Raw genomic sequence first — 24,603 nt, forward strand, 5'->3', positions numbered from 1 at the left:
TTTCATCCCTACACATTGAAATATGACAGATTTAAAATTTTGAGTCAAAAAGAATTCAAACAAATCTGATTATAGCGACCGCAGTGTAAACAATCTACTACATTTTTGGAACAATCGGAATCGAACTCATCTGTCAACTTTGACAGCACACAGCTGATTTATGTCAATACAAAAAAATACAAAATTTTTAAAAAAAATTTTTCTTTTGCATAATGAGTCGCATTTTAAAATCATATTTCTCCAATTCTACAAATTGTCTGCGTTATTATTCAATTAAACATGCAGCCAAAACACCTATTAAATATACCAGTACAATTAATTTACCAAAAACAAAATTCCCAACACGATTATCAGCAGCAAAGAGAACTGACATTGAAAAGAGTTTAATTGCAGTGAGTCTCATAAAAATATTTGTAATTATTCATAATTTCAAGTAAATTATCTTTAATTTGTATGCAATAGGGATCTTTTTCAAATGCCTATCAATACCAAAAAGATAATAACCAAAAACCGGCATTTGTTTTGCACGACGGGCCACCATATGCCAATGGTGATTTACACATGGGACATTCTGTGAATAAGGTTTGCTGCTCTTTATTTACACATTTTATTTTGTGATGACTTTTATGCATGCTTTGTAGATTCTTAAAGATATAACCTTACGGCAGAATGTAACTCAAGGTAGAATGGTAAACTACAAACCCGGTTGGGACTGTCATGGTCTCCCAATCGAATTGAAAGCGATGTCATCTTCCAAATCCAATCCAGATCCATTGACTATTCGACAGAAATGTAACTTAATCTTAATTCAATGTAAAATTCTATAGTTTCCCCTTTTTCAGCTCGGAAATTCGCGATGGAAACTGTGGACAAACAAAAAGAAGAATTTCGCTCTTGGGGAATTCTCTCCGACTGGGTGAATCCCTCCAATATTTATCTTACATTTAGTCCAGCATTCATATCAAATCAACTTAAGATGTTCTTAGATTTCTTCAATAGAAAAATTGTCTATCGGGCTCTAAAACCAGTTTACTGGTCGCCCTCTTCTAAAACTGCACTCGCTGAAGCTGAGCTAGAATACGATCCAAACTTTGTTAGCCCTTCTGTAGTTTTGCGATTTAAGTTGTTAGATATTCCGCCAAGTGCAGAGGGAAACAATAACACCTATGCTTTGGTATGGACAACAACACCTTGGACACTTCCAAGTAACCAAGCCATTTGTTATAACTCTGAACTGGAATATTCCCTGGTTTCACTGAGTAGTGACTCAGAAAATCAATACTTGCTAGCCAGCAATTTGATTGAAGAGTTTCAAAATATGACGGGATTGGAAGTCATTCAAATTAAGACTATTTCCGGTTGGTACTTCTAGTGGAGTAACTAAAGCAAATTATTAGGGAACCCAGCCAAACAGCTCAGATTTTGAAGATCTAGGTTAAAAATTGCCGATGTTGCCGCTTTAGCGCAAAATTTGGAAAAATTTAATGAATTGCTAAAGTCATTTAGTAAGTTACTAAGTTAAAATCCGTATGCTTTTTGGCTTAGTAACTTACTAAAATGGCTTTAGCAACTTTCTTAATCGTTAAAATTTTGCGCCATTGTTTTTTAAAATTAAATTAAATTTTGTTTTGAACAAAACCAATTTATTGCTTAAATTTTATAAAATAAATGACACCAAAATATTCTCTAGAGATTAAGGAAAAAAAATATATGGGGATAAGGGACAATTTCCATCGTTTAAGCGATAAATGCAATATCTCACAAACTCACTTCAAACACAAAAAAAATATTTTGAACACAACGGCAACACCTACGATACACGTTTTTAAAAAGCCAGAATCTCATTTCTATCTGTAAAATTTAAATCCACTAAATTTAATCAAGAATTTTTGAAAGAATGGTCCTTTACTCAGAATTTTGGAAAAAAATGCTGTTAAAAAATTTTAAACGACTTTTTTTGAAACTGTTATTGTAGTAAAATATGAATTTATTTTTGAAAAAAAATATTAGTTGAACTCCCAAGAGAAAAAGGTAATACATATCACATTTTTGAAAGAAAAGAAATTAAAAATTACTTCAATTTCATTGGATTTTTTTTGATAAAAACTGAATTTTTGCATTGAAATAATTGATTTTCTCAAAGATTTTGGCAAATAAGAACTTTAAACTTTTGCTTTTTAACTTTCAATAAGGGCTATTGAATGAAGAAAAAATAACTTTATATATAAAAGTTGAACTTAAAAAAAAAATTATGTTAAATTTTTTTCAAAACTTCTATTAAAAAAAGTTCTTCGAAAATGAAATACTTTTTAATTTTTTTCATAAACTGTAATGCATATTGACATTTTCTTTTATAATTTCAAATCATTAATAAATGGTGCAAAAAAAAAATTGAAAAAATAAATACATTTTATATTACGAAAAAGTTTTAAAAAGGACATTAAAATTTTTTCAATCATTTTTTTTCAGAAATCTGAGTTTAATTAGCTTTTTTTTAAAAACCCTTTATCCAATTTACTTAATTTTAATTTTACAAATATGAATTAGCTTCAATTTTTTAAAAACGTATGTATATTTAAATCTTATAAGTGTTGCCGTTGTGTTCAATTATTTTTTTTTGTGTTTAAAATCAATTTATGACAATCTTTGGCATCAATTAATTTATGAACCTTAAGCAAAATTTTTGAAAACAAATTTTGTTTGTTCACAAAAATCTTCAGTTAAATTTAAAAAATCAAAACGGCAACAGCGGCAATTTTTAATCTATAGACTTTAAAGTATTTTTAATTACCGACGTTTGAAAAAAAGATCATCAAAATCAGAGCTGTTCGGCCATGTTCCCTAATATTGCCATTTTTTGAGCTTTAGTTACTCCACTATTCACTCAAATTGAGAAGTAAGTAACATCTTTAAGCTTGCTTTTTTTTCAGGAGATTCATTGAAAAGCTGCTCATATTCCCATCCAATTGATGATACACAAAAACTTCCATTTCTGCCTGCCGGACATGTTCAGGATACAAAAGGCACTGGATTGGTTCATACTGCACCAGCTCATGGTCCAGAAGATTTCCTTGTGAGCTTGGATCACAAATTGCCTGTGGTAATTTATTTTTTCTTCTTTGTTTAAGTCTACCAGATTCCTAACGATTCTGCTTGTCCAACAGAAATGCTTTGTAAATGAAAATGGCATCTACACTGATGAAGCACCATCATTTTTGTCTGGAAAAAGTGTCCTCGGTGACGGCGATAAGCTTGTTCTGGAACATCTCTCTAAAGATGTTATATTCTCGGGAACTTTTGCCCATGCGTATCCCATTGACTGGCGAACTAAACAGCCTGTTATTATCCGTGCCAGTGAGCAATGGTTCATTAATACAGAACAAATCAGAGACAAGGCTGTTGAAGAAATTGAAAAAGTTAACGTATTTCCACGGGTCAACTCGGAAGCTAACAAGAAAGCTCTCATAACCCAGGTGAAAAAGAGGCCATATTGGTGTATATCAAGACAAAGAGCATGGGGTGTTCCCATTCCAGTTTTCTATGATAAAGAATCTGGAAAGGAAATTGTTAATGAGTAAGTTTCGAATTCTACTCCCCCAGCTGCTTACAACTATTTTTTAGGAAGATCATTGGACACATTTGTGGACTTCTTGAAAAAGAAGGTAACATTGATTTTTGGTGGAAAAAACCAGTTGAAGAATTACTATCTGCGGAGCTCTTGAAAGATCTGAATCTCAAAGTTGAAAATCTTGAAAAAGGATCTGATATTTTTGACATTTGGTTTGACTCTGGTAGCTCATGGTCGAGTGTTCTTGATGGGGATAAAGTTGCTGAGTTATATTTGGAAGGTTATGACCAATTTACTGGATGGTTTCAATCGTCCTTATTGACTAGTATAGCAGCAAGAGGGTGCTCTCCATACAAGTAATACTTTGGTCAGTGTAATTTCAACATATTAGTGAATCTAATTTGAATTCCTTACAGATCTCTTTTTGTTCATGGATTCACAGTCGATGAGAAGGGTCACAAAATGTCAAAATCTCTGGGGAATATAATTTCACCTAAGGATATTACAAAGAAATATGGAACAGATACCTTGAGGTCTGAACTCTATTACATTTGATTTTAAATTTAAAAAGAATAGACATTTATCTGTTCCAGATGGTGGGTAGCATCTCATGGAACTCAACACATGTCAATTACAGTTTGTGATAAGCTACTGCAACATTGTGCTGAAAATCTCAGTAAAATTCGATCGACTTTGAGATATCTAAACGGAGCAATTGGAGATCATTCAAGAAGTACCAATAAAATTGATTGTGAAAATAAATGTCTGACGCACTTGGATCGATATCTTTTAAGTTGCATTAATCAATTTGAAAATGAGGTAAAAATTTTTTCAACATTATCCCTTAAACTAATCGCTTTTTTTACAGATTCAAAAAAGTTATGACTCATATGAGTACAATAGAGTGACTGCGAATATTCTTAATTTTGTCACAAATCAGATCTCATCGGTTTATGTGCATTTAGTCAAAGATCGTTTGTATTGTGGCAAAAATGAGCAAATCGAAGGTGTTAAGAAAGTCCTTAGCAATTCATATGAAGTTCTTTGTAAATCATTATGGCCAATTGTACCATTTTTAGTTGAAGAAAGTTGGAGTTATTATGGTAAGATAATTAATTCCAATTATGCACAATTTAGATTTTCATAATTTACTTTCAGACAGCAGACCATTTCATGAAGCGAAAGTGCATACAAATCCATCATGGAATGATCCTAAAGTCGAAGAAATAATTGAAACTGCCTTTGAAGTGAAACGATTGCTAAACAGACATTCTCAGGATGTCAACACTTGGCTTTTGAAAGTTAACGTCTCGTGTGGTTCTGATAAATATGCACTTTTAAAGGTCGTATTTGATGTTTATTCTTTGAACCATCTCTCTATTTAAATTAATTTTCTTGTATTTTTTTAGAACTTACAACCAACAAAGACTTCAACAAACTCTGAACTTTGTGAACTTTTACAAGTTTCGAGTGTTGAATTAGTAGAAGATCCTTCGCTTTCTGATTGTACTGTGGCATTGAGTGAAGATGGCTCAATTTTATGTCCACGTTGTCGACGTTTTTGTGTTAATAGTGAAGATTCCATCTGTGAACGTTGCGAACAGGTTTTGCAAAGCAGAAATTAGTTTAAAGCTAAATCAAGTAGTTAAGTTTTTTAATTGTAAATAAAATAGATACGAAAGGTATTTATGTTATTGAATACAACTAACATATTTTTTATGTTTGGTTGGTTCTTGAAATTATAAACGAAGAAAGAAGTTGCCCTTCCTAAACTACTACACAGATGTGTTTGTGAAGATATCCTACAAAAAAACCAATACAAAGTACACCAAAATATAATGCTAAGGTTAGCCTCGTTTTCATTTTTATTTTTTTATTTGAAATTAAAAATTGTATGCCCAACACACAAATTTTTTCCAGACCGTGGGTCCGAAAACAACATTAGATTTTCATTTGCAGATTTAGTTTTAAAGTTATTCATACATTAAAATACATAATAACTCATTTTTTTTTTTATTTTGTATTATGCTGACTGAACCGAAATACATTATAATTGTTTTCAAACCTTCTCTCGACTAAAAATGTATAAACATCTATAAATTAGCTTTCGCAAATTGAGAACGATATCGAACAGAATATTTCTGTATGATGTATGAATTTTCAATAATTAATTATATTTCATTTATTAATTCAGAACAATGTAATTTAAATTTTAAATATTCTATTCAATAATTGCGAGTTTATAGATAATTAATTTTCTATTGGATTATTTCGCGATAAGTTCTATTATAAAAGGAATGGTGTTTATATCGATATCAGTTTGTAAATCATTTTTCTAGTTAACTGATGCAACTAATCGTTATTTTGTTAGAAGCATTTATCCACTCTTCATGAGCTTTTGAATTGAAACACAAGCCAGAAAGAATACTAACGCAATTTGATAAACCAGTTTTTCTTTTTTATTTTGAGCATTTTCTATTTTATTATGAGTCTAGAAAATCCAAGTGAATTAAAAAAGAAAAATCAAATTAGACTTCGGCATGTTTTCCTCTCGACATTTTCGTTAGGAATAAATTTGGAAACCCCATCTTCACGAAAAGATTTATTGAAACTGTGAGCTAGTCCTAGTAATAATTTTTATTTCAAAATTCTTTAATAAATATATTATTTTTAAGGATAACTATTATTCTCTTGGCTGCAAGTTGTTTAGATGTTTATGGACAAATTTGCTATATTCTAAGATACAAATATAGCATACTCATTATGGCAGAAGTCAGTAATTAATTATAAAAATTTCATTCTACGTTTAAATTTAATGGGATTATATTTTAACAGGCGATTTGCACAATGTTACAAGCATTGATATCAATTTTCAAACTAAGTTACGTACTGTTTGTGCAACAACAATTTTACACAACCATGAAAATTATTTCGTCACATGAATTGGTGTACAGCATAAAACTATTAGCTCAAAGTAATTTAATTAAATTAACCTAAACAATATACAAAGTTTAATCAGTGATGTTTTGAAAAACAGTGTGACTTAACTGATTTTCCTGATTAAATCAAATTATACGGACATCTTAGTACATACTTAAATAAATTTTGTTAAAAAAAATGAAACAAATCAGTTAGGTCACTCTGTTTCTTGTGGCTCGAAAATAATTTTTTTTTTGTATCAAAATTTAGAAACTCCTTATAATGGGACGTTACGTATTGAAGTTCGAAATATTCTCGACAGTTGTTGGAACAATGCTTTGGGACAATTTAACTTTTATAAATATGCGTGTGTATCAATCATTTCTTATTATTTTGTCAACTCACAAATAATAAATGCATACAATAATTGTTATATTGGAAATACTAATCACACTATTGAATTGCGTAAGTATTTAATGTTTAACATTAAGATCCAAATATATTTTTTTAAATTCTTAAAGTAGACGTTGCGTTTAAAAAACATAAAATAACATGCACTACTTGTCTTTATAAGGAAAGGTAAGCATATCTTAAATCTTGTTAATCATTTCTAAATGGAGGGTGCTGATTTCGAAAACAACATTATTATTTTTTTCATTCATAAAAAGGCATACAAATTCATTAATTTTTTTTTTTGTTAATTTTTTTTATTTAATTTTTTTAAATTTTTATTTTACTTACTGAATCGAAATACATTACATTAAAAATACATTTTTCCAGCTAAACTTTAAAAATGCATGTGATAAGAAAAATGTTAAAAATTAGCATGATATTAGGTACCACCACAATGTGAAAACTGAAAATATCTAAAAAAAAAAAAAAAGTTAAAGCTCAAAGAAAGGAACCGGTGTGATTTTTAGGCTTAGTGCACCCAAATATGTTAACAAACATTTAAAACAAGCATACAATGTGAAAAACTAAAATATTTCAAAAAACAGATCTCCTAGAAATAACACTGTGTTACAAAATAAAAATAATGTTAATTACTTTGGAAGTGACCTAGCAGAGGTTGTAGGTATTACTGAGTACATCAAATACACAAATTTGTATAGACCCTCAAAATTTCAAGTTATTGTCGAAAAACCGTTTTTCAATGTTTTCACATTTCAACGATTTTTTACTCAGTTATTTTTATCGGTCAATTTCGGATCTATTTACAGCCATATTATTCACTAGTTTAAAAAATACTTCAAAAATATATCCAAGTCCAAAATAGTTATCCCGATTTTAACTATGAAAATAGTCAAAAAATAGTTAAAAATGACTATTTTTTTCTCTGTGTGATAGTAAATATCATAGATTTGGATTTATTTTTGACATTTCAATTTCTTTACATCCAGATGTATTTTTTAAACTAGTGCATAATATGGCCGTTACAGTTCTAAACAGAGGAGTATTCGTTCTTTTTGAAAATATTTTTTTATTTTGCTCAAGCACCAAATTGGGTATAGATTTTAAGGACTGAATCTTAAAGTACAACATTTTTTCACCGTTTTTTTTTTTTTTTTAATTCGGAGACCGTTTTAAGCTACATTTTGTGTTTTGAAAATTTTGTATGAACAGTTTTTTTTTTAGAGGAAAATTAAAAACGAAGTTATGTAAAAATCGTTAAAAAAAAATTACGTACGTATACACCAAATTTTATGGGAATAGTGAAAAAAGTTTTTCAAAAAACGCAATAACCTTAAAAAAGTTATAATTATAGTATGGGAGATATGCGTTAAAAAAGAAATAATAAAAAAATCTATCTATACGTTTAGGCCTACTTCAATGTACAGATAAACGTACAGACCTAAGAAAAGCATGACGAAAACCACTTTTTTGTGGTTTGGTTTTGATTAACACCTTTGAGATTTTTTTGGGCACCTGCCTTATAGAGCCAGTAAAAATACAAACAAAAAAAGCAAAATCACTTTTATAAAACTTCTAAAACATCTTTATTTGTTTCTCTTCTTAGAATTCAATATGTAGGTACTACAATATTAACGTCGATAACAATTCATTCCGCCACTGCAATTAGCGTGCATACCTTGTCCATGAGCTCGGCAACATTCGTTCTTTTCGGCAACGCTGCGATTGCAAACTTTATTGCATGCTGGAATACGGACCCAATTGTTGATTGCTTCTGTTGGCACTAGCATTGCACAAGCAATAATCAAAAAGAAGATGGTTATTTGGTTAAAAGCGACCATTGTTATTATTTAGAAATAAGAAACTTTATAAATTTAAAAGACACGCTCTTGAAGAGATTAAATTGTATTCTGTGTCCTTCCCAATTAATCGCTCACTATTTATACCATCTTCAAAACCAAATTTTTGTGCGCAATGGGTTGGCGGGAGTTCCCAATTTTTTAAGAGCAGCTATCATTTCTGAATAATTTTGGGAAATCTTTTGGTTGAATCATAATAGTCCAAGATCCCAGGGCCGCCAGACATTACTTATTTTCTCAAGAAAAAAATGTATGGAATTACGTAGTGCTAGGACATACTATTAGTGAATGGATACTGGCTATCTTGTGCCGACGGCCATTTTACCACTAACAGGTGCTAAAGGTACGAAAAATACGTTGTTAGATTTCTTATTTTCTCAAGGCTGATTTTTATATATGATACTCAGGGAACTAATACATTAATTTTTGTAAGCTGCCAGACCCGTCGGATGGGCCTAACACCTTGCCAGACACGCATTTTAGTATACGGGAAAGTTAGATTTTGTTATATGGAGGTCTGGGAAAAAATTTATAACACATTTTGACTTCAGGACTCGAAAGAGTATCAAGACACGAGTCGAAAACCACATTTTGAACAATCGCATCTAGTCATTTGGCCGCCATTTTGTTTTTTAAATAAAAATTTCAATTTTTCACATAACTCATGTATTTTTGAATCTACAGAAAAAAAATTGTATTGCAAACTTGAAGATAATTTAATTTACTACAATATATGTTAAATTACTTTTTTCGATTATACCTTCGGTTTAAGAGTTAGGGTGGTTTTTTTTTGAAACCATATTTTCGTCATATCTCTTTTATTTGCGCTTTTTTGAAAATTAACTTGAAGTAAAAGTTGTAGATCTTTTTATTACCTTCAATTATTACATTAACGGTTTTTCGATTTGACAGTCCGTTTTTGATCTGTAGGAAAAAAACTTCAAAAAGGTTGCAATTTTTTAATATAGGAAAAATGTTCTAATACAGGGTAATTTGCATTAGATATAACAACAACCTAGGCGTGTAGGTTGCACTCAGACAAGAACAAAATCGTATAACTAACACTGCCAGACCCATTCCGACAGCCATTTTTTTTGCCAGACACCTTAAAGCTTTGAAAAAAATAGTTCAACTTTACTTATTTTCTCAAGCTTCATTTTTATATATGATACTCAGGGAACTATTTACCACCTTTTTAAATCTGTTTAAATCTTTACGATATCTTTTTAACTGACCGAGATATCCTCAGTCATTATCTTCTTTATGATATATGAAGCCAAACCCACTTACTTCAGTTTAAGAAATCTCGGGCAATACAAAAGATATTGAAAAGATTTAAACAGGTATCGAAAGATGGAAAACAGTTCTTATAGAAATCGTTACTATATATGCTCAAACAATTTTCCTTATACAAAATACGGGAGCTTATTACTAGTTTTTGACTTTGGATTCGAGTTAAGCACACCGAAAACCTTCAGAAAAGTATATTTTTGTTTCGGCAACAAAACCCTTGTAAACCAGTGTTATTAATAACAAATCTAACGAAGCTTTGTTATAAAACTTCTTTACAAACATGCTCACGCTGCGCTGGCGCTGATACACATAGCGAGCATTTGTGCGTGTCTGGCAAGGTGTCAGGCCCATCCGATGGTCTGGCAGCTTACAAACATTTATTGAATTAGTTCCCTGAGTATCATATATAAAAATGAAGCTTGAGAAAATAAGTAAAGTTAAACTATTTTTTTCAAAGCTTTAAGGTGTCTGGCAGAAAAAATGGCTGTCGGAATGGGTCTGGCAGTGTTAGTTATACGATTTTGTTCTTGTCTGAGTGCAACCTACACGCCTAGGTTGTTGTTATATCTAATGCAAATTACCCTGTATTAGAACATTTTTCCTATATTAAAAAATTGCAACCTTTTTGAAGTTTTTTTTCCTACAGATCAAAAACGGACTGTCAAATCGAAAAACCGTTAATGTAATAATTGAAGGTAATAAAAAGATCTACAACTTTTACTTCAAGTTAATTTTCAAAAAAGCGCAAATAAAAGAGATATGACGAAAATATGGTTTCAAAAAAAAAACCACCCTAACTCTTAAACCGAAGGTATAATCGAAAAAAGTAATTTAACATATCGCTGGCTGAGAATTATAGGGTTGTATGTCAACTCACCTTAGTTTTGAGAAAATCGATCTCAAAGTTTTTTAAGGCTGGTTTTTGGATAAAATAGTTACATAGCAGTAAAGTATTGATGCAATCTTATAAAGGACCCTAAACAAATCATAAAACCATGAAAAAAACATTAATTTTATCACAAAAAAGGATTCTATGAGCATTTTTGAAAAATGACATAGAACCTTTTTATGAAAAAATTTGTAAAAAAATTTGAAAAAGGTTCTATGTTCAACATAGAACCTTATAGTTATAAAGAGTTTACATGTAATAAATGGATTTTATATGAAAAAAAGTGACTTCATCGTGAAATAGGCTTTGATTTATTCAAGTTTTGCACAAAACAGTCAAATTCTATTTTAAATAACAGAAAAAAATACCACAAATCACGTTGTTGCATTTATAGAAATTTTACATATTTGTATTAGAAATCTTATTAATTTAAGAGGATTGGATTTTAGAGGAGTATAATCTAGATTCTAAGTGCTTTATTTGTCTCCATGTATAACGTAAGTAAATTTGCTTCAATTTAAAAAAAAGTTTTATTCGATGAAACTATAAATAGAAATAAACTAATATATAATTGTTATGATAAATAACGAAGAGTTCACTTCGGTTAGTAGAGTAAAATCTTGACCTTTGAAAAAAAAAATACTCAACTAAAAATTAGTTAATTTTTTGTTTGATATTTTTTTTTTTTGTGGTACTAAGGTGAAAGCTGCATCTCGTTTGCAGTTTCTTTATCCTAGTATATCTTGCTATCGGCTTTAGGTTTGTCCGAAGGTACTTTTTAGGTACTTTTTGAGTTTTGACTTCTTTTGTTTTGAGTTAAGGAATCTAAGTGTTTCTTTAACTTTTGGTTTATTAATACGAACTATGAAATTCCCAACCTCGATTATGAAAAAGAAGTTTTCAAAAAATCACTTCCAATTCTTGGCTAATTCTCTAATTTAATTATAATGCAAGAATATCTAGGTTAGGTAATCCGAATGAATTATTGCAAAAGTTAAGGTTGGATAGTACATATTTTGGTTTAAAGAGTACAGAACGAGATACAAAAATTCTTTGCTGTTTAGCAAACGCGCTGGAGTGAAATCCGCCAGCTTGATAGTTGATAGTCAAAAACGACGAATTATGGAGCAAAATCGTCGTTTTTGACTGTCAATTATTGACTATCAAGTTAGCCGACTCCACTCCTGTTGTTCAATACCAGCGAAACATCAAAAGATCTTTTATTTTTACGTTAGTTAAAAAAAAAGATCATTTCCATAAGATTTCATTTTGAAAAATTTGCGTAAAAAAGTTCTATGTAACTTAAATCATTTTTTTGTTTGAAAAAAATCAGTAAAAGGGTTCTATGTTGCAATTTGAATAACATAGAACCTTATTATATTAACACATTTATGTGAAATCATGAAAGTTGTATGTCTTTTTTACCTGTACCGTCGCCATTAATTTTTTTCAAATTTTTTTTTTTAATTTTATCTGAAAGCCGCTGAAATTACGAAAATTTTGGTGTATAAAACTCATTTTTTGTATTTTGTATGAAATGCACCCTTATAATTCTCAGCCAGCGATATACTGTAGTAAATTAAATTATCTTCAAGTTTGCAATACAATTTTTTTTCTGTAGATTCAAAAATACATGAGTTATGTGAAAAATTGAAATTTTTATTAAAAAAACAAAATGGCGGCCAAATGACTCTAGATGCGATTGTTCAAAATGTGGTTTTCGACTCGTGTCTTGATACTCTTTCGAGTCCTGAAGTCAAAATGTGTTATAAATTTTTTCCCAGACCTCCATATAACAAAATCTAACTTTCCCGTATACTAAAATGCGTGTCTGGCAAGGTGTTAGGCCCATCCGACGGGTCTGGCAGCTTACAAAAATTAATGTATTAGTTCCCTGAGTATCATATATAAAAATCAGCCTTGAGAAAATAAGAAATCTAACAACGTATTTTTCGTACCTTTAGCACCTGTTAGTGGTAAAATGGCCGTCGGCACAAGATAGCCAGTATCCATTCACTAATAGTATGTCCTAGCACTACGTAATTCCATACATTTTTTTCTTGAGAAAATAAGTAATGTCTGGCGGCCCTGGGATCTTGCTCTATAAACAAAACAAAAGTAAACTCTTTAAAAAAAAATTGTCAACAAAATTAAATTTCGATATTGTGTTGTACGTGGGTTATTATAGAAATTATAATAAAAACTATATGACTGATAATAAAAAATTGCACAAAATGGCTTGAAGTAAATAGAGGTTACTGACCTAATTTTTATGTTTAAAGTTCCCCATCGATATTGAAATTAAGAAAGAAATTCTCATGAATTTTCTCTACGCACATCACTTGCTTCGTAATCTACACTCATTATTATTTATCATTATTTATTTATCATCTTGTATGAAATTTATTTTGTTTAATGTTTGCTTGTAATATAAACGTACACATTAACACAATAATGATGCCAAGAAAAAAATTACGAATAAAAAACTTCAGAAAATGTCAGTGAAATCAATGTGTAAAGGAGAATGGGTGGTTTCACCCAATTGTTGTAACACATATTGACTTATTTCCTTGGAAAATTATAAAAATTACATACCAAAGTGATCCCATTTCTAAGTTCGTATATTTTTGAATAAAATAAAAAACACATTTTTGAACTGTAGCGGGAACTATATTAAAATATTTGGTCAATGGTGGAATCTCCTGCCCTTTGGCCAGAAGGGAAATAGACAGACAAAATCCTATGTAAATCGCAAGCAAAATAAGGATATCTTAAAAAAATCTTAATCACATCCTATTTATCAAAAAAAAAAAAAAACAAAACCGACTTCTATGCACCGAAGTTTCGATTTTTGGTTTTCTCATGGATTCTATATTCCGAATTGGACGAAATTAAAATGGGACCACACTGCAGCTTTTGAATACAAAAAGGATTATCAAAATTGGTTCATCCAGTCCAAAGTTATGTGGTAACAAACATAAAAAACATAGGAGTATTGCCATCAAAAACCTGGCCATAATTATTTTTTGTGGTTTTTGTTATTATTTCTGTTTAAAATGAGTATTCCTACAAAAAAATACAATATAAACCTAGTTTTTTATTTTTATTTTTTTTTACCAAAAACTAAAAAAATTGATTAATGGCCTGTACTCCGCCTGTCGACATTATTTTTCTCAAATTTTTTTCCTCATCCCTACTACGCAATTCTCAGTTTCTTTTCTCTCTTCCCCAACCTTAATTAAGATCACCCCAAAATAAAATACACTAATAATATCAGTAAATTTAATTTAAAAATAAAAAACGTTGCATAAAGTAAGGAGTATTTTCTATCAGAAAGTGAAAAACTAATTGACCCTCGATTCTCTAAAGAGCACCTAAGAGCAGCCAATCTTTGTTGCATTGTGTTAAAGAATATATAAACTAACTCATTAGTTTCAATTTATCGCAGAATAACGGGGTATACTAAAACAAAATCATTAAAGTTCAAATAATAACAAGTTTTTAGATACTAGTTCTAAGCCCGAATTAAAATAGAAAAAACCATCTAACATTTTCAAAACTTTATTAATATCGTTAATAAATAACTGAAGAAAAATTCTCCATTTAAATTTTTTTAGATTTCTATCACAACACTTCGATATCGCATATAGTATAACATTTACCAAAATACTTCGCATTCAAATAAAAATGAGGTAGATGTAACAGTTAACTTTGAACTCATTTTGTAATAAGACACGATCGAAAAACAAAAAAATGAGTGCAGCATATTGACACATGATTATTTTGCACCCACTTTGAAAAACTTTTTGGTGTCAATTTTGATTTTCAGAAAATCGACCTATGACCAGGTTTTTACTGCAAATACTCCTATGTGTGTCGGTTAAAAAGATGAGTAATTAATTAAAACAGAACAAAATCTCATTTTATAAAAAAAAAAGTTGCGCATACACCAGAGTGAACATTTCTTTTTTTGGCAAAATCAATTAATTGAGTGGTGCAAATCAAAAATTTGTTTTTTTTTCTAATATAATTACTTATTCATTTTCAAAATAGGTGTCTAGTTTTATGCTATGTAAGTTTCTTAAATGTATGTACATTATTTTTTTGTTTACAATTTTTTACATTTAAGCTTTCCCAGCGCTTTATCCATTTTGGGAACACAAAATGCATAAACTACCACAATATTTTATTCTCACTTTTGCCGGCTTCTGTGCAGCCTTTATTGCTGGGATCGGTATGTAATTTTTTCTTGAGAATAATGACTTTGGTCAAATTTATTTGTAGTTTTTTTTTTTTATATTTTAGGTGCTATAAGTTTTGATGGTTTGTTTATAATCATAGCAATGCATTGTGTTGCTATTCTACGCATTTTACATAAGATTATTAAATTTTCAACATCATCAAATGTGCCCAAAGAATTACATTTGGATTATTTACACCAATGCATAGAATATTACGAGAAGACATTTCAGTTGAGTAAATATTTATATATGAAATAATATTTTATTTAAAAAACAAATATGCAATGAAAAAAAAGTATAAATATGTAATTATCTATTTTTTAGATTTTATAAGGAATTTAATAACCTCTATTTGCATATAAGCCTTATGCAGTTCTTGTTTAGTCTTCTGACTCATGGTGTGGTAATGTTTCAAGGATCTGTTGGCTTGGTTAGTGTTTTATAAATTAACAAAATAATTATTGTTTTTAATGGGCATAAGTACAATTAAATATCTTTAAGGGAAAGGATATTCTAATGGTTTTAAGGATGATAATGTTTATGGCTGCATCTGGTTACGAAGTGGTTATTTACTGTCTAAATGGTCAACTTGTCACTAGTGAAGTATAAACAATAGACTTTTAAATAATTGATATTTTTCATGTTAATAATTTTATTTTTTTCTCAAAAAAGAGTGAAAAATTACCAAATTCTTGGTTTCAATGTGAATGGTATAATGAGTCAAAAGAATTCAAACAACTTATTAAAATGATGATTATAAGAAGTAATCGATCATTTCGAATGAATGCTTCATGGTTTAGTACTATGTCATTGGAAACATTATTAAAGGTAGGTTTTGATGGTGCATATAGATTATTACTATGTTATTAATTTAGTTTTCTTTGTTATATTTTTTTAACAGCTTTTTAAAACCAGTGGATCATACTTTCTTTTGTTAAGAAACTTAGTAGAGTAGTATTTATTTATTTCAACAAGGATCTGATTTAACATGAGCTTATTCTTCAATGTTTCCGTATCTTTATTTGTGGGAGAGTTGGAGAAAAAACAATTTATGGTTTTTGGATAGAACGCTCACTGTAAACACATATAGAAATGCATTGTAGATCTCCTCAACTAAAAATATTGTTTTGAAAGTTTTATAGAATATGAACAACTAAAAAAAGAAGAAAAGAAAAAGAATCAATTTTTTTTTTATTTCTTAGACAGTAATTTTTACTAAAGCTCAAATGAGACAATTTCGTAAATAGGCTCATTTCGAATGCCAAATCGAATAGAAAATTATTTAATTTAAAATTCAAACTGACTTAATTTCCGAAAATAGCTATAGTGAAAACAGACTATTATCTAACAAATAGAAGTGCCACGTGAGTATATCTAATGATTTAATTTATGGAAATAAAATATATGAGGACGAAAAATTTACAAGGGAATTGCAGAGAACTTTTTTTGTCTATGGGAGTGGGTAGTTCTAACCACTGAAATCTTCAGAGGACAGAAAAACGTGTACTGAAAGAAGTGTGGAATCCCAACCTTCTATAAAGCTTTAAGGAAGAAAAAGTATTTTAAATACAAATAATTCGTGCAACTTAATTACATGTTATTGACAAGGCATGTTGAAGGATCCTTTAACAAATGTGATAATTATAGTACAAAGGCAAACTAAACCCCAATAATAATTATTCAATTTTTGAAAATTATTTTAACCCTAAAGTCTCACTTTTAATCTGATTCTCCGATAGTACGTTACATTATACCAAAATGCCTCTAGAAGATCTTAAAACTTTAGAAGAAAAAAATTATAAACGTCTAAGACATTTAATAAATATAACATTTGTTGTTGGTATTAATATTACACCCCCAACAAGATTTAAGGATAATTTAAGGATGTAAGTATAAAATGAAAACAAAATTGAGAAATAAAGTTTTAAAAAGGTTTATTTTTTTAAATCTTGAATAGATTGTCAATATATTTTTTACTAACAAGTACATTTACTTTATGGGGACATTCAAACTACATAGTAAGAAATGTAGATAATGTACACCTTATGATAGAGGTATTTTCAAAAATCAAATAGAATGAGTTAAAAATGTGTTGAAGAATGACTGTTTTAATTTTTTCAGAGCATGTGTATATGTTTGCAAATTTTAATTTCTTATTTTAAAATAAGCTACATGGCAGTTGTTCAACTTCGTTTTCACAAATTGATACATTTAGTCGAAACAAATGATTTGATCAATCGATTTGAACTTTTGTCGAAAGGTAAGATACAATTTTTGGATGTTTTCTAGTCCAATTATAATATTATTTTTTTTTTTTGCTCAAAAAGAAACATCATATAATAAGGAATTAAGAAAGGATGCTACCAAAATTCTGAACCAATCTTGGAAATTCGGAAGCAGACAGTTTAATTTTTATTTGGTGTCTTGTATTACAATTTTTTGCTACTACAATGTTTTGGCCATGAGTACAAATGTTTATCACACAACTATTGGAACTGCTAATTATACAAATATATTTTGTGAGTTTTATTTGTATATTATTTTTTTTAATTCGCGCCCAACGATAAATTTTTGTTATGTTAAAATCATAATTCATGGTACAGCTACTGCAGTTTACTTTCCATTTTGGCAAGATAAAATGAATCACTCTCTGCAGTTCTATTTTCTTTATATTCTTGTAGTTTCGGGAATGTCAATAGCTGTTACAGGTAATAGGTTAATTTAATATAATTAAAATGGGTCTGTTTTAAACACTTTTTTTTTTATTTATAGGTGCTGTATGTTTTGATGGATTTTTTATATTTACAGCTTGTCATGGATCTGCCTTAATTCAGATTCTTAAGAAAGCAATTCCGTTCACAACATCTCCTAAAGTTCCTAAATCACTTCGTCTAGGCTATTTGCGTCAGTGTATTCAACAATATGAAAGGACTTATCAGTTCAGTTTGATGATTCTTCCTTTTTACAATACATTATTCTTTTCTTCATTATAGGTATTGTGCGGAACTCAATGACTTATATCTTCAAATCACTTTGGCACAGTTTCTTTTGAGTTTGGTTATTTTGGGATTAGTAATGTTTCAAGGAACCGTTGGATTTGTACCTATTTATGAATGTTTTTGGTTGTTTTAAGATTTTACTTCATATTTTTTTTAGGAAACCGATTATGTTCTATTTTTAAAGATGATATTATACATTTCTGCTGCTGGTTATGAAGTAATTATTTTTTGTTTAAATGGACAATCAATTAACAGTGAGGTAAATTCAACATTTTTAATAAAAAAAAATTACAAAACATATTGGCATAGTCTTGGTACAGAGTTTTCACACATTTTAACCAAAACGTTATTTTATTTTTCGGTTTTTATTTATAACATTTTTCACACAACTATTGCTTTGTACTATTGCAATAACTTTATTTTAGAGTGAAGGAATAACAAATGCCTGGTATGAATGCGAATGGTACAACGAATCAAAGGAGTTTAAAAAGCTTATTCAAATGATCATGATGAGGTCCAACAAAACTATAGTTATGAAAGCTTCTTGGTTTTCCACGATGTCCTTACCAACTCTTTTGAGTGTAAGAGAATTTGCTGCAAATAAAAATGAAAAGAATTAAAAATACTATTTTATTTTACAGATTATTCGAACTAGTGGTTCTTATTTTCTTCTGCTTCGTAATGTGACTTCTGAATAACAAAGCAAAATAGTGTGCATTTAATAATTTATTATAATATTCAATTTTATGTCATTGTAAGATCAAAAAGCGTTGAGCCCATTTCTGTTGCTTTGTACTCAGTTTGAGCAAAGCGCTTGTCCCTTTTTGATATAAATTAATTAAATTATCTTATAGTTTTTAGTGCATGAATCAAACTAAGGAGAAAAGCTGTTTAAAGAAAAAACTAAATCTTTGTTTTTTTTTTATAGAAAAAAATTAATCGGAACTTATGCTATTTTTCTTGACCTTGCAATGTTCGAACAGGTGTAACTTCTGCATGCATCAATATATTTCATCAAAATAAAAAGTAATAAGAAGCTTAACTCAAATATTACCACCTTGAGCTCAAATATTACAAGCAAGCAAATAAGAGGAGTAAATTTGAACTAAATACCTATTTTGAAATCTTGACTTCATAAAAGCCGATTGAAAAGGTCGACCATTTTATTTTGATTAAAAAAAAACTTTACATAAACCCAAACCTTGCATTCACCCAATATGTAATTATGAATGAGAAGAAGGGGGGTAATTATCTACATTTTCTAAAAAAAAAAATATGTTAAGTAGTTTGCCTCGGCCTTTTATTCAGTTTTTCAGTAATTTTATGTCGAAATTCTGCTTACCGATTTTTTACAATCTGTATAGTAAAAAAGTCGACTTCACAACGCAAAGTTAAAATTTATCAAATACAAAATACAGAGGAATTGAAAATGGTAAACGTGCATGTCAAAAAAATTATTTGTTTTTATCGCCTGTTTTTGACTGAATTTGAATGTTAAATTTATCAAGTAAAAAAATATGTTTATTAATAACAATGAGAGTTTTCAAGACATGTACTACATTATTCATTAATTTTAATACGATTCCTAAGTAAAATAGTTCAATGAGGTAATCGAATTATGTTTTTCGTTTCGCTTCAGCAGCGTACTAGGCTAAAAAAAAATTCTTGTGTACCTATGTGGAGATTTTTGGAGATTTTAGAGATATTAAAAACAAAGATTTTTTCTTGGGGATTTTGTCCTTTGAACACCTTTCCTCTTGGAGATTGTTTTTTCCACGGCTGTGTGCAGTTGTTTTCAGAAGATATTAGACTTGTTTCGTCTAGAACATCAGAATTACAGACAAAGAATCTTTATTAAATAACACATTTTTTGTATCGTTTCATTTCATAATTAAATCCAAATACCAATTCAAACTCTATATACAGAATTGTATCCCTTGATTTTTGTTATTTGTCATACAAATAATTCGTGCGACTTAATTACATGTTATTGACAAGGGATGTCGAAGTATCCTTTTACAAATGTGATAATTATAGTACAACGGCAAACCAACCCCCAATAATTATTCAATTTTCGAAAATTATTTCAACCCTAAAGTCTCACTTTTAATCAGATCCTCCGAAAGTACGTTACATTATTCAAAAATGCCTCTAGAAGATGTTAAAACTTTAGAAGAAAAAAATTATAAACGTCTCAGACATTTAATAAATTCAACATTTGTCGTGGGCATTAATATCACAGCTCCATCAAGATTTAAGGATAATTTAAGGATGTAAGTATAAAATGATAACGAAATTGAAAAAAAAAATTTAAAAAAGGATTATTTTCTTAATTTTTGAATAGATTGTCAATTTATTTATTACTAACAAGTACATTCACTTTATGGGGACATTCAAATTACATAGTCAGAAATACAAATAATGTACATCTTATGATAGAGGTATTTTAAGACATCAAATTGAATGAATTAAAAATATTTTGGACACTGACTGTTTCAATCTTTTCAGAGCATGTGTACATTCTTACAAATTTTAATTTCTTATTTAAAAATAAGCTACATGGCAGTTGTTCAACTTCGTTTCCATAAATTGATACATTTAGTCGAAACATATGAGTTGATCAATCGATTTGAACTTTTGTCGAAAGGTTAAATAAAATTTTTGGATGTTCTTTGTTCAATTAAAATTGTATTTCTTTTTGTTCAAAAAGAAACACCATATAATAGGGAGTTAAGAAAAGATGCTATCAAAATTCTGGACCAATCTTGGACATTCGGAACGAGACAGTTTAATTTTTATATGGGGGCTTGTATTACAATTATAAGCTACTACTTTGTTTTGGCCATGGGTACAAATATTTATCACACAACTATTGGAACTGCTAATTATACAAATATATTACGTGAGTCTTATTTGTATATTATTATTTTTTTTTAACTGGCGCCCAACGATTGATTTTTGTCTTATTTAATTCATACTTCTTGTTGCAGCTTGTGCCGCTTACTTTCCATTTTGGCAAGATAAAATGAGTCACTCTCTGCAGTTCTATACTCTTGTTGTTCTTGTAGTTTCGGGAATGTCAATAGCTTCAACAGGTAATAGGTTATTTAATATAATTGGGATGGGTATGTGTTAAATTCTTTTGTTATTTATAGGTGCATTATGTTTTGATGGATTTTTTATATATACAGCTTGTCATGGATCTGCCTTAATTCAAATTCTTAAGAAAGCAATTCCCTTCACAACATCTCCTCAAGTTCCTAAATCACTTCGTCTAGGTTATTTGCGTCAGTGTATTCACCAATATGAAAGGACTTATCAGTTCAGTTTGATCATAATGTGCTATTATTCTTCCTTTTTACAATATATTATTCTTTTTTTTCCTTAGGTATTGTGCGGAACTCAATGACTTATATCTTCAAATCACTTTGGCACAGTTTCTTTTGAGTTTGGTTATTTTGGGATTAGTAATGTTTCAAGGAACCGTTGGATTTGTAACGACATATCTTTGAATGTTTTTGGTTATTTTTAAGATGTTTTCTTTTTACTCTTTCAGGAAACCGACTATGTTCTATTTTTAAGGATGGCATTTTATATTTCTGCTGCTGGTTATGAAGTAATTATTTATTGTTTAAATGGACAATCAATTAATAGTGAGGTAGATTTAACATTTTTCATTCTATTTTATTTGATAACATAATTATTGGTATGCATTGCAATTACTTTATTTTAGAGTGAAGGAATAACAAATGCCTGGTATGAATGTGAATGGTACAACGAATCAAAGGAGTTTAAAAAACTTATTCAAATGATCATGATGAGATCCAACAAAACCATAGTTATGAGAGCCTCTTGGTTTTCCACGATGTCCTTACCAACTCTTTTGAATGTAAGAGAATTTGATTTAAATAAAAATGATAAGTATTACAAATATCAATTTATTTTACAGATTATTCGAACTAGTGGCTCTTATTTTCTTCTGCTTCGTAATGTGACTTCTTAAATTAATAACAAAGCAAAATACAGTTGAAACTCGATTATCCGGGATTCGATTAACCGGAACGCTCTATTATCCGTGATAAAAATATTTGACATTTTTCCTCGACAACAAAGACAATGTATTTATTTAAACTCTATTACCCGTTATAAACTCTACTATCCGTAAAATGAGAACAAGACCGAATATATTCCTTCACTTCAATTCAGCACATGCAAAAAGAAGTTACGGGATATGTGTTGTTGTTTGTTTTTTTTTTGAATCTCATGTTTGTTTTAGTTTTTTTTAAATTTTTTTAATAAAAACTTAAATGCACATACATCTTTCTTTTAGAAAAAAAAGTTCTATTATTCGGGATTTTCGATTATCCGTAATGGGCTCGGTCCCGACCATCCCGGTTAATCGAGTTTCAACTGTAGTTTTGTTCTATCATTTAATAATTTATTGTAATTATTTAATTTTATGTTATTGTCTGAATTGTGCCCATGATTATGAAAGTGGACTAAATCACTTTTTGCATTGTTTGAAGAAAAACTTACATAATAGTTTTCTTATAACGATTTAATTATATTTCTTTTATGAAATCACTAGAGGAGCAATAAAGAAGTTAATTTACTTCAATTTAGCTTTCAAATAAACTTTACCCTTTAAATAATAATTATTATAAGGTTAGATTTGATACCATTTTTAGGAGTGACTTAGTCCACTTTCATAATTAAGGGCACAATTATCAATTGTGATTTAATAAAATGTCCAACTAAGTTACATGTCTCCTTTAAAGCCTAACAGATGCAAATACAGCTTCTTTGAAGCTTTATAGAAGCAAAATTTTTAGTTGGGTTGCTCTTTTAGATCCAGGGCTGGCCCTACCATATGTGCAAGATGTGCAAATGCAAAGGCTCAAAGCTGCATGGGTGCAAACTCAAACTACATTCATCAACTCAAACTACATTCATATGTTTTCATTCTTTTTATATAAACCTGCTTTATTTTTTTTTTTTTACTATGTCACTATCAAATAATTTCTAAACATGCGAATTCAACCATTTTATCATTTTGCAAAAAAAATCCTTCGTTAATTGATTTAAAAAATAATTTACAGCTACTATTTTTATTTTTTGTTTAAAAATTCCGTCTTCCCGCCTTTTTTGGCATATTTTTAACAAACGAGATATTAGGTGTGTTTTTTTGTTTATCTATATAGATTTTGTGCAAAAAAACGACATCGGGATTTTTGAAATCCATGCAAACATTTGGCACCACTGTACATATACTTTGGCAGCTGTCTGTCAAAAATGTTGCTTTTGTTTTTTTTGTTGGATGCAAACAAAAATTTTCATATGGCCATGGCATCTATGTTGGATTCAAAAAATTTTTTTTTCACAAAAAACCAAAAATTATCTGCATATTCTTAGTTACATTTTAAGACCATGACCATTAACATTAGTTGCGTCGTTCTTGTGTTATAAGCGTTTGAAGGTAGCCATATTGAATTTTTTTTCGATTTTTTAAAAATCAAATGTAAAAACTTTTTTATTTTTATTTCTAATTTTTCGAAAAAACTTTGGTAATTTTATATACATATCTGTTCAACAATCTTATCAGGATCCATTTAAGACTTTTATCTGAAAAGTGCATTGCGTATATCTCGAGATATTAACATTTCAATGCAACCATGTCAAACAAATTTTTGATTATTTTTTTCTATGAGAGTTTTTTTCAAACCTCGTTTTCTCCGCTTTTTTTTTTGTTAATATTTTCAGATATTTCTGTATGAACACAACAATTAAACTACCTTGGCACTACTGTTTTTATCGAGAGAAAGTAAAATCTGGATAATTATCTGGATTTTTCAAAAATCTATACAGATAAAGTTTTTGTTGTTTTTAACACGTAAATTGTTTTGATTTCAAAAATCTCGATGTCGTTTTTTTGCACAAAATCTATATAGATAAACAAAAAAACACACCTATTGATAATAGCTGCGTTCCTTTGGAAATATTTATCTACTTTTTAGTACTTAAAACTACTTTGAACTACTTTGCTATCCTGAAAAAGTAGTTCAAAGCAGCTTTAAGTACTAAAAAGTAGATAAATATTTCCAAAGGAACGCAGCTAATTACAAAAAAAAAAGTATTAATAATAGTTTTATGCTATATCTACAGAAAAAACTGCGAACTAAAGTTGGTGCGACATTCGCTTAAGGTGCCAATGGTTGGGCAGTTTACCCTAGGTAATTTCTCCAACTTAAAAATTTTGCGCAGGATTAAAAACTGTTTTGTAGAGATTAAAATTGTAGAGATAAAATTTGTTTTTTTCCCTGTATATTTGGTTGTTTTATTTTAAGAAAATGTTACACTTTTGCACTTTTGCAACTTTACAAGACCGTTTGCATCGAATCGTAAATACCCCTATTACCCTTTTATG

At 29.2% G+C, this 24,603-nt stretch overlaps 3 protein-coding genes across 3 annotated transcripts; all 3 read left to right on the forward strand.

Moving 5' to 3' along the window:
- The first annotated feature begins 169 nt into the window (after positions 1-169).
- LOC129910316 (isoleucine--tRNA ligase, mitochondrial) lies at positions 170-5,272 on the forward strand. Its single transcript, XM_055987650.1, has 12 exons — positions 170-392; positions 463-582; positions 642-792; positions 843-1,358; positions 2,931-3,100; positions 3,165-3,574; positions 3,622-3,924; positions 3,985-4,101; positions 4,162-4,387; positions 4,437-4,671; positions 4,727-4,911; positions 4,978-5,272. The coding sequence occupies exons 1-12, from the start codon at positions 213-215 to the stop codon at positions 5,191-5,193; spliced, it is 2,829 nt and encodes a 942-aa protein (XP_055843625.1). The 5' UTR covers positions 170-212; the 3' UTR covers positions 5,194-5,272.
- A 268-nt stretch (positions 5,273-5,540) lies between these two features.
- Positions 5,541-18,877, forward strand: LOC129909402 (odorant receptor 63a-like). The gene is made up of 18 exons (XM_055986488.1): positions 5,541-6,181; positions 6,244-6,340; positions 6,404-6,556; positions 14,993-15,011; positions 15,069-15,173; positions 15,245-15,410; positions 15,505-15,610; positions 15,682-15,783; positions 15,853-16,008; positions 16,082-16,134; positions 17,349-17,440; positions 17,508-17,699; positions 17,784-17,888; positions 17,953-18,118; positions 18,174-18,279; positions 18,337-18,438; positions 18,605-18,760; positions 18,821-18,877. The coding sequence occupies exons 1-18, from the start codon at positions 6,054-6,056 to the stop codon at positions 18,875-18,877; spliced, it is 2,061 nt and encodes a 686-aa protein (XP_055842463.1). The 5' UTR covers positions 5,541-6,053.
- A 1,447-nt stretch (positions 18,878-20,324) lies between these two features.
- On the forward strand, positions 20,325-22,324 carry LOC129909403 (odorant receptor 63a-like). Its single transcript, XM_055986489.1, has 10 exons — positions 20,325-20,452; positions 20,524-20,620; positions 20,688-20,826; positions 20,890-21,081; positions 21,170-21,274; positions 21,335-21,500; positions 21,568-21,673; positions 21,736-21,837; positions 21,913-22,068; positions 22,129-22,324. Exons 1-10 carry the CDS (start codon positions 20,325-20,327, stop codon positions 22,180-22,182), a joined length of 1,245 nt encoding a protein of 414 aa, XP_055842464.1. The 3' UTR covers positions 22,183-22,324.
- Positions 22,325-24,603: the final 2,279 nt, after the last annotated feature.

This window comes from Episyrphus balteatus, chromosome 2 (assembly GCF_945859705.1).
Source record: "Episyrphus balteatus chromosome 2, idEpiBalt1.1, whole genome shotgun sequence".
In the NCBI taxonomy this organism is placed as follows: domain Eukaryota; kingdom Metazoa; phylum Arthropoda; class Insecta; order Diptera; family Syrphidae; genus Episyrphus; species Episyrphus balteatus.

Excerpts from the sequence above, each read along its gene's own strand:
- LOC129910316 (XM_055987650.1), top strand. The coding sequence starts at position 213 with ATGAGTCGCATTTTAAAATCATATTTCTCCAATTCTACAAATTGTCTG. Across the intron at positions 393-462 it reads TTGAAAAGAGTTTAATTGCA|GGATCTTTTTCAAATGCCTA; the intron begins GTGAGTCTCATA and ends TGTATGCAATAG. Across the intron at positions 4,912-4,977 it reads ATAAATATGCACTTTTAAAG|AACTTACAACCAACAAAGAC; the intron begins GTCGTATTTGAT and ends GTATTTTTTTAG.
- LOC129909402 (XM_055986488.1), top strand. The coding sequence starts at position 6,054 with ATGAGTCTAGAAAATCCAAGTGAATTAAAAAAGAAAAATCAAATTAGA. Across the intron at positions 15,784-15,852 it reads GTCAACTTGTCACTAGTGAA|AGTGAAAAATTACCAAATTC; the intron begins GTATAAACAATA and ends TTCTCAAAAAAG. Across the intron at positions 17,889-17,952 it reads AATGTCAATAGCTGTTACAG|GTGCTGTATGTTTTGATGGA; the intron begins GTAATAGGTTAA and ends TTTTATTTATAG.
- LOC129909403 (XM_055986489.1), top strand. The coding sequence starts at position 20,325 with ATGCCTCTAGAAGATGTTAAAACTTTAGAAGAAAAAAATTATAAACGT. Across the intron at positions 20,621-20,687 it reads ATGTACATCTTATGATAGAG|AGCATGTGTACATTCTTACA; the intron begins GTATTTTAAGAC and ends CAATCTTTTCAG. Across the intron at positions 21,501-21,567 it reads CAATATGAAAGGACTTATCA|GTATTGTGCGGAACTCAATG; the intron begins GTTCAGTTTGAT and ends TTTTTTCCTTAG.